The sequence below is a fragment of the Anolis sagrei genome, chromosome 4 (genome assembly GCF_037176765.1).
Source record: "Anolis sagrei isolate rAnoSag1 chromosome 4, rAnoSag1.mat, whole genome shotgun sequence".
Classification (NCBI taxonomy): domain Eukaryota; kingdom Metazoa; phylum Chordata; class Lepidosauria; order Squamata; family Dactyloidae; genus Anolis; species Anolis sagrei.
In genome coordinates, this window is record NC_090024.1 from 171,860,972 (window position 1) to 171,871,161 (window position 10,190).

The following is a 10,190-nucleotide window of genomic DNA, read 5'->3' on the forward strand; positions in this document are numbered from 1 at the left end:
TTTTTTCTCCCCCTATACTTTTACTTCTGCCACCTACAGCTTGCCCTACATGTACCAAATTCTCCTGGGTTAGATACCTATTATTTCATGTGGTGCTCCTTTATTTTAGTACCAAAGTAAGGCAGGGAAGACCAGTCATTCATAGGTCACACCCCTCCATACACCAAAATTAGTCTATTGTTCTTCAAAGTCCTCTTAAATGGTGACAAGAAATGATGGAGCATCTCTTTGCTGTTATGCTAGAGTACAATGCTTTAGGGCTTCAAGGGAGCAGCTTCTGTGCCTCGTGACCGTGTTCTTGTCCGCTTTGGAAGATTGTTGTCCATTTTGATCTTGTCCACTTTGAGGAACATTGGGTTAATTGATTCTGTGTGGTTTTTATCCCTTGTACGTTTGGCTACATGAAGAGGGAGAGAGAACAAGAGAGGGAGGGATGGTGAGTCCACTACAAAGAAAATGATGTTTCTTCCTCTTCATTTTGTGCTTCCGTGCCACAACTTTGTGCTTCTATCGTTTTAAAGTTCTTTTTTATTGTTCCACGTGAATGTGCAGTTTTTGCCTTGCTGTTACACTGGCCACTACATATTTAGTTGCCTCATATGTACTTCCTTGCCACAACTTTGTGCTTCTACCATTTAAAAGTTTATCTTTCTTTAAAATATTTGGGGGGGGGGGGGTGTCATGAGGCATTTCCATGGGAAAATTGGCTTTGAGATACGAAAGCACAAAATATTTGTTTCCCTGCAGCATTTTGAAATAGGTTTCGCTTTCAACTAATGTATACTTTTGCCATCACTCTCTGCATTCTTACGAAAACATGTTCCTGGCAAATCCCATTCAACCAGAATGTCTTCTCTACACCTTGAACTATTTTAGAGAAGTAAAATGCTCCATGGGCCAGCGTGTATTAACTTGGATACGGAAGGGTTGCCAGAAATTGCTTTCCTAGTCATCAGTTGACAAACCGATGAAGAATCTGCCATCTAGAGAAGCAGCTACAGGCATTCTCAAACTGTGACCCTCCAACTGTTTTGGCCTCCAACTCCCAGAATTTCTGACCTCAATGCAAATATTCACATTAAAAATTATCTAAGCATGCTGGAATTCAGCATATGTTGCTCTTCAAACTGGCATTCCTGTTACATAGCAGAGCACACACATAATCCATTAAATGTTTAAAAAGGAGATCATAAAATATTTGCATACTCTTTAACAGAATTAAGCTTAAACTTATTTATCAGTTTTCTAAGGGAAAACATAAAGAGATTCCATGTGAAAAAGTAGTTAAGAGCAAAGGATGAAGTTCAGAGAGATTCACAGTGAAATATACATGGAATCCTCAATATCGCTGGGGAAGCCGCAATCATTCAAGGCTGTTATGGGGACAAAATGGGGAGATGGGAGTAATGTGCTGCCTTTGGCTTATTGGAAAACATATAGGATATGACAGAATGTATTACATAATATTGTGGCAGTAATAAAGCAAAAATGCGTAAGATTCCAAATTCTGAAATTCAGTTTTGATTAAACATCACAACAACACTTGTGGAATATAAAAAGAAGTCTTTATTAAAATGGATGTCTGTTAAACTCTTATATAAAACTAAGGCCACAGCTAATGCTAAAATAATGTTAACTTCAAAAGGTTTTATACTATGATTTAATTTAAAATTCTTATACAAAGCTATTTTACAAATGAGTACTCAAAACATAACACTGCTTCTTCTAAAATTCAATGATATAAAATATCAACCTCTTAGTACATATATATTGTGTTTATTTTGGTCCTTTCGAGGAAATAATTTGCATGGCTCCTGCTACAAAAATTAACTGAAACAGAAAGGTGGCAGCTTCAGTGATGAAAGCCAATACTCCTTCCTTTTTGTGCCAAGTTCATTTCTTTGCTTGTAATGTTAAACATCTCCAGTCATGATAGCAATAAACTCTTCCTGATTAACTGTAGAAAGAGAGAAAAGTATGTATGTATGCAATATATTTGTAAGTATATTTAAACTGTATAAAAATGATCAAATTTGCTCCTCTCCATTAAGTTCCCTTGACAAATATACTCTCTTGAAGGATGAAATAACAAAGTAAGCAATTGTCACAGGAAATTAAAACAATTTAGCCATACAAAAATCATGCAATTTGTAACTGTTTATAGGTAATTATAAAGAAGTGTTCATTTCACATCTTATTACTAGTATAGATGACAGTCGACACATCCAGTTCCTTTGAACCTGTGAACATATACTTTGTTGGCTGTTTCACAATATAGTCAATTTATGAAATAATGTCCTTTCTTATTTTTGCAATAATATAGCATGGATACTACAACAATGCATTTCATTTAGCCCCTGTTCATTAAAAGAAAAACAAAAGAAGGAAAAGCAGTTACATGCTATAGGAATTTCACGTTGAAAAAGGGTGAAATTTGATTCCCTTTCCATTTTTGTGCCATTCAGTTTTCTGAAAGGCAAATAAGTTATCTGTTTAAGTTTGTTATGACATGAAATCATCAAATGAATTCCAAATTAAATACACGAATTTATTTATACAACAAAACAAAAGAACATTGAAGATGGAACCAAAATTGGGTACAAAAGGTATTTATAATAAGATTACAAATAGATACAATATTATTTTTACTGGATCTTCTAAACAAAACCCATGAATTTCTAGTATGTACATTATATGGTTTTTGCAGCAAGACTACTCTATGAACAAAAATGGAAAACTAAAGAACTACCCCAAAAAGAAAGTTTTAGAACTGGAAGAAAGTTATCTTGCCTGATTAAGGAGAGGTCAACTGATATAATTTTAAATGAATGGGAACTATTTATATTATTCATAAAGAAAAAGAAAATGTTTAAATACTGATGGGTTTCGAAGATTGAAAAAATAAGATAAGGTGTTAGAGTGAAGAAACTATGTAAAATGAGACTGACAGGATTCCAACAATTTTTTTTCACTTTGGGTCTTTGAGGTGGGATATAGGAAGACTATTTTAATATTGTACAATTATTTTGATTATTGTTTTGCAATGAGGAGGGTGGGAAAGTGAGTTTAAATTGATGTATATAGTGACAGAAGTCAGAGAGTGAAATTGTTGTCTTTATAAATTGTATGATAATATTTACATTGCTGGAAAAAAAATATAGATTTTAAAAATGGCAAATTAAAGACATTCATTTTGGCACACTAAAGATTTAGACACAAACACGACATTATAAGACTTACTCTCTCCATCCCCATCTTTATCAAATTCTTCAATCATCGCCCGAAGTTCTTCATCAGTCATGTTTTCTCCAAGTTCTCTGGCCACACGGCGCAGGTTTCTTAAGCTTATTTTGCCTGAATCATCATCATCAAACAATTTAAATGCTTTAAGGATCTCTTCATGTGGATCTCTGTCAAGTATCCAATCTGTCACTACAATGAAAAAATATGAAAAGATGATCAACTTCTAGACAAGCAGTTTTGTTCTTTAAATATTATTCTGTATAAAAATGACTGTAACTTTGTTCTAACTATTATAATTCGTCACCACAACATGCCTGAAGAAATGTGTGGCCACACGGATGGATTTATATCCCATAGAACAACATATGAATCATGTAGTCTTCTAGAGGCTGTTGGGTTGCAACCCAGCATAGTGACAAAGGCTGGGAGATGTAGTTCAACAACCTCTGGAAAGCTGAATACTTCATATTACTAACAATGAGAAATATATGAAACACCGTACTAGCAAAACAAAACAAATAAACAAAAAAAAAATGACAGAAGAGCTGCTTATTTCTGCAAAAGCTTTATCTTTTGCTCATTCCATAGCAACAAAAACTACAGCATCCTGATGGGAAAAAATTAAATGTCAAACTGGCAGAGGCATAATTATATTTCCATGTATGGATTTTTTATATAAAAAAGAATTGAAAATAAAATTATATCTAAAAGTTTATTTTTAAAAGGCATAAAATTATAAAATATTTGTAGAATTTATTTCTATCACTGAATTTGTGTACCTATAATGGTAGATGCAGGTGGGCAGAACAGTAGGAAATGTAGCCTGAATTCTAGATGCTGTTCATGAAATTCTGATTCGCAATAACACAGAATTGCGAATCTGTGTTATTGCGAAGACCAGCTGCGCTATTACTTACTATTTATTTAAAACTTTCCTGTCTGTATTGTTTAAAATCTGATACTCACCAACTTCATTAAAATCTTCAAAAGTGATTTTTCCAGTTCCTTCCCGATCATAATCTTTAAGTATCTTTAGTACATCGGCTTTTTTAACATCAAAACCTAATGCTCTCATTGCCACCTTTAAAGAAAACACAGAAATGCCATATTTCAGGATTAGCACATGAGATTTTCACACAAACTACATTTAAGTAAAAATGTCTTTGAACAGTGAATATTTATAGTATAAACTAAAAAAGATTATCTTTAAAAAGTCATCTCAATTGTTTCAATGAAGGATTAAGTCCAGATATTCTAACAAAAATCCATTTATATCAAGTTGGTTACAAGTAATATTTCTGTCCACAAGGATTATTTGATATTAAAGAAAATATCACTCAGATATATAGATTTTTGCAAATCTGTACTTTTGCACAAATGGTCATGAAGACTGAAAATTGTACACTGGTTTTAAAAAGCAAAACTGTTTTTAATTGTAATCTAGTTAACTTCAACTTATGGCAAGCTTATGCATGAGAGACCTCCAAGTTTTCTTATTATCCACATATTGCTGAGGTCTTGCAGATTCAAAGTTGTAGCTTCCTTGATTGAGATTATTCATCTGGAAAGTGGTCCTCTTTTTATACTGCTTTATACCTTACTAAGTATTGTCTTATATAGTGAATTATGTTTTTTCATGATATGGCCGAAGTATGACAACCTTAGTCATCATGGCTTCCAAGAAGAATCCAGGCTCAGCACCACATCTCAAATGACTTGATTTTCTATCTACTTTTCTCACTGTCAAAATTTCTTAACCATACAAAGTAATGAGACACACAATGGCACAAACAGTCCTAACTTTAGTGCTTTACATTTCCAAATCTTGTCAACTTTCTTTATAGCTGCCCTTCCGAGTCGTAGTATTCTTCTGGATTCTTAACTGACATCACATTTTTTTAAATAATTGAGCCAAGGTATGGACAATCTTGAATTATTTAAATGTCTTGATCATTAAAGTTATTTTAAAGTTACTGAAGTCATTTGTGATAAATACTTTTGCTTTCTTAATTTTCAATTGTAAACAATGTTTTTAATTGGAGAGGAGTCACATAAGGCTGCTTTTTATCTCTATGTTTAATTTAATGTATAAACAGATCATAAGAAAAGCCAAATTACTCAGAGGAAGGTGTGAAAACTAGGGAAATGAGCATCAAGAATTTAAAATATACAGATTATACCACTAGTATCAGAAAATAGCAAAGACCTGGAACGTTGAGGGGAAAAATAATGTCCACAGAAGACTTATGTAATTTTAATGCAAGTAAGGATGCAATTGAAATGGTTAAAGATCTGCTATATCTTCATGCCGTTATCAATAAAAATGGAAAGAGCAATCAAGAAATCAGAAAAAAGCCAAGAAGTGGAAGAGAAATTATAAGGGAACTGGATAGTATTCTTAAAGCGTAAATATATTTTGGTAAAGGTTTCTCTTTGACGTGAAGTCTTGTCAAGTCTGACTCGGGGGGATGGTGCTCATCTCAATTTCTAAATCGAAGAGCCGGTGGTGCCCGTAAATGCCTCCTAGATCATGTGGCCAGCATAACTGTATGGAGTGCCATTACCTTCTCGCCGAAGCAGTACCTACTGATCTACTCACATTTGCATGTTTTCAAACTGCTACTTTGGCAGAAGCTGGGGCTAGCAATGGGAGCTCACCCCATCCTGCAGATTCAAATGACTCACTGGTCAGCAAGTTCTGCAGCTTAGCAGTTTAAACCACTGTGCCATCACAGCCCCTAGATATTTAAAGATATTTAATTGCATACCAAAATAAGGATCACCAATATCACAATTGTTTTAATTTCTATGTATGGTTATGGAACCTAGACAGTGAGAAATGCCATTTGGGGAAAAATAACTCATGTAAAATGTAGCATGAGAAGAGAGTTCTATAGAGATCGCACACCGCCAAAAAGGCAAATGGATCTGAGGGAAATCAAGGTGAAACTCTCCCAGAAGTCAAAATTACTAAGATTGGACATATGTGTTGACAAGATTCACTTGATTCCAGGTACAAAGGAATGGGACAGAGGAGGATGACTCAATCAAGGAAGCTACAACCCTTTAGGCTTGCAAGACCTGAGCAGGGCTGTTGATGACTGGGACCCTTTGAGCTCTCTCATTCATGAAGTTACCATAGACTGCAGCCAATTTGATGGCAAATAATAGCAGAACTACACATAAAGTTACAAATTATAGCTTCATCCATCTATGTGTTACAAATCAACAACTTCACTTGTACTTTTGTCACTTCTGAAACTTCACAGAGCCATTATCAAGTGGATGTACAAGTGGAAGTACATTTGAAAACACTGAATAATTGCTGTGACTGATGTTTTTCAAAAACACAACCACTACAAATCTTTATATCAAAGTTTAAATGAAAATTAATTGCCTTCAGTTCATGGTAATCTATAGCTTTGTCTTTATCTGTGTCAAAGAGCTCAAAAGCATCTTTGATCTCTTGCTTCTGTTCTTCAGTCAAGTCTCTTCTTTTCTTTCTCTTATTTTTTTCAACAGAAAACTCCGCTCTGCAACAAGAAGAAAAACAATTTGCACAATATTTTATAGAGAGCACGATGTAATGCCATTACTATCAATACCGGCTGTTAGGAATTTTGTTAGTTGAAGTCCAAAATCCCTGGAGGGCCCAAGTTTGCCCATGCGTGCACTGGAGAATTGGGGACCCCAAGTAGAAGAAAAGACTACAGGGAGAAGGGGAAGACATCTATTTAAAACGAGCTGTCCTCTGCCATGCGTTGGTGTGGCCCAGTCTGTGTATATGTGTGTGTATATATTTCGGTATTTGCTTTTTGTGGACTTGCTGTTGCAGGTATTTTTTAAAAAATGAATTTAAAATATTTACATTACAATGGGCCTCAGAAAGGGAGGCTGGTGTGTGGCCCCTTGTGTCCTGTCACTTGTTTTTGCCCATTTTGTTGATGGCTCGGGCTGCGAGCGGACATGCTTTGTTCACCTCCTCATTCCGGGTTGGGATGCAGCCCGTTGGAGGCCCCGATGCCACCCCAATAACATCCAATAATGTATAAACCTCACAATTAATATAGCATCCCTACTTTACGGATTTTCACTTACTGCGGGTGGTCCTGGAACGTAACCCCCACAATAAGTGAGGGAACACTGTATGTGGTTTTGCACATGCGTTATAATGTATTTTTATTTTTTTGGCTTTTTAAGTCTCTTGCATTGTGTTTTTCAGTGTTTTGATGAGTGATGGTCACCTGTTGGTTTACACAATAGGTGTATTGTGTCCAATTTTGGTGTCAGTTTGTCCAGTGGTTTTTGAGTTATGTTAATCCCACAGGCTGGTGATCTGGAAAATGAAGTAATGAGAAAGTGCTGGTTTCTAATATATGTAATGTCTTGTGGGTAAACAGTATTTCTTGCTGTGTCTTTGTCCATGTTGATGTCGAGATTGTCTGGGTTGCCTACCCTAGAACATGCAACATGGAATTGTCCTTCTTTAGGGGTCTCTTTCAAATCTATGATACTGTATCTGTGTGTGTGTGAAATCATCTATGGCTTTGTGGCTCTTTGTCAGGAGCGCTTTATTACATTTTCTTGCCCTGGTAAAGGGAGTTGGACTGGATGGCCTTAAGTATTTTCTGTTGGTCACGGGAGTTCTGTGTGCCACGTTTGGTTCAATTCCATCATTGATGGAGTTCACAATGCTCTTTGATTGTAGGTGAAATATAAATCCCAGTAAATGCAACTCCCAAATGTCAAAGTCTACTTTTTAACCCAAACTCCATCTGTGTACATATTTGAGCATATGGAATATTTGTGCCAAGTTTGGTCCTGATCCACCATTGTTTGAGTCCACAGTGCTCTCTGGATGTAGGAGAACTGCAACTTCCAAACTCAAGATCAATGCCCATCAATGTCCATGTTGGTCATGGGAGTCCTGTGTGCCACGTTTGGTTCAATTCCATCATTGGTGGAGTTCAGAATGCTCTTTGATTGTAGGTAAACTATAAATCCCAGCAACTACAACTCCCAAATGACAAAATCAATTTTTTAGAGTGATAGTCACTCCTTGGGTTAGTAGGTGTCTTGTAGCCAAATTGTGGCCAGTGGTTTTTGAGTTATGTTAATCCCACAAATGAACATTACATTTTAATTTATATATAGACTAGCTGTCCGCTGCCATGTGTTGCTGTGGCCCACATGGGGGTTCTGTGTGAGAGGTCTGGCCCAATTCTATTGTTGGTGGGATTCAGAATGCTCTTTGATTGTAGGTGAACTATAAATCCCAGCTACGACAACTCCCGAATGTCAAGATTCTCTCCCCCCCCCCCCCCAACTCTATCAGTGTTCACATTTGGGCATATTGAGTATTTGTGTAGAATTGGTCCAGATCCATCATTGTTTGAGTCCACAGTGATCTCTGGATGTAGGTGAACTACAACTCCAAAACCAAAGAACACTGCCCACCAACCCTTCCAGTATTTTCTGTTGGTCATGGGAGTTCTGTATGCCAAGTCTGGTTCAATTGTATCGTTGGTGGGGTTCCGAATGCGCTTTGATTGTAGGTGAACTATAAATCCCAGCAACTACAACTCCCAAATGACAAAATCATTTTTTTTTTAGTGAAGGACATACACTGGGTTGTTAGGTGTCTTTTGCCCAAATTTGGTGTCAATTCGTCCAGTGGTTTTTGAGTTCTGTTAATTCCACAAACAAACATTATATTTCAATTTATATATAGATGAAAGAAAGAGAAAAAAAACAATTTCCTTCTACTCCGTTTCCTAGAAATCCTGTGGGTCTGTCTGCGTGTGTTCACAATGGAATACAACGCCAGCAAAAACCTCAACCCATGATTGAACCAAGGCAAGGGCCAAAAGGGCGAAACAGGCAGGGACTGGGTGTTCTTAAGCGCCTTAGAGGAAAAGAGAGAGAGGCGGGGGCGGCGCGTGAGCCTTTCGCCAGGTGGCAGCTGAGGGACACGGAGCGCGCGCCCGCCTGAGGCGCCTCGCGAGGCAAAAAGGGAGGGGGCGGAGAACAAGCGCCGTTGAGTTTCCATGGCAACAAGAAGCGGGCGAGCACTCGCTCCCTCCCTCCCTTCCCGGTTCCCTCGCGCTGTAAACCAACCTTGACACTAAATTCATTCTCCTCGCCTCGGCCTGCTCCTTCTACCGGACACCGGGTGGGCTGCCGAGTCGGAGGAACGCCGGCGACTTTGGACCACCACCGGAAAACACGCGTCTTCCCTTTCAAAAGCCGGACGCCTAAGCTAAACGGCTTCTCGGTCAACAATGCGGCGTCCCTCTTCAGAGCTCAGTCGCGATTGGGCGCTGAGGAGCGTCCCTCCCGCCTCTTCTTGTATCGCAACGCTTCGATAGGCGAAGTCCCTTGTCAATCGGATTTCCCTCCCCGCCTTCCTCGCGAGGTTGCCAGAAGGCATGGGACGTCACAGAGAAGCGAAGGGAGGGGAGAAATGGTACGGCGCGGGTTGATGACGTCAAGAGAACGTGAACTCGCCCAATCTGCTCGGTTGGCGCGAAGAACGAATTTTGGGACTTTTAGGAATGGATGTGTTATTAACTTCCTTGTCGACTTATAGAGACCAAGTTAATTTCATTGGGTTTTCTTGGAGAATGAATACTCTTGAATCTTAGGCCTCTTTCACACAGCTAAATAAAATCCCACATTATCTGCTTTGAACTGGAATATATTTATTTATTGTATTTATTTACGACATTTATATGCCGCCCTTCTCACCCCCAAGGGGACTCAGAGCGGCCTACAACATATATATGTATGTATATATATACACACACACAATATGATATATTGTGTGTGTGTGTGTATATATATATATATATATCTTGTGTGTGTATATATATATATATATCTTGTATAGTACAATATCAGTATTATATATTACTATATTGTACTATACCATTATATTGTTCCACCTT

At 37.5% G+C, this 10,190-nt stretch overlaps 1 protein-coding gene across 1 annotated transcript; it reads right to left on the reverse strand.

Moving 5' to 3' along the window:
* Positions 1 to 1,543: 1,543 nt before the first annotated feature.
* CETN3 (centrin 3) lies at positions 1,544 to 9,642 on the reverse strand. Its single transcript, XM_060773574.2, has 5 exons — positions 9,361 to 9,642; positions 6,641 to 6,776; positions 4,210 to 4,324; positions 3,241 to 3,432; positions 1,544 to 1,957 (listed from the first exon to the last, which is right to left on the reverse strand). Exons 1-5 carry the CDS (start codon positions 9,375 to 9,377, stop codon positions 1,914 to 1,916), a joined length of 504 nt encoding a protein of 167 aa, XP_060629557.1. The 5' UTR covers positions 9,378 to 9,642; the 3' UTR covers positions 1,544 to 1,913.
* Positions 9,643 to 10,190: the final 548 nt, after the last annotated feature.

Excerpts from the sequence above, each read along its gene's own strand:
- CETN3 (XM_060773574.2), bottom strand. Across the intron at positions 4,325-6,640 it reads TAGATTACCATGAACTGAAG|GTGGCAATGAGAGCATTAGG; the intron begins GCAATTAATTTT and ends TTTTCTTTAAAG. Across the intron at positions 3,433-4,209 it reads TGAAGATTTTAATGAAGTTG|TGACAGATTGGATACTTGAC; the intron begins GTGAGTATCAGA and ends TTTTCATTGTAG.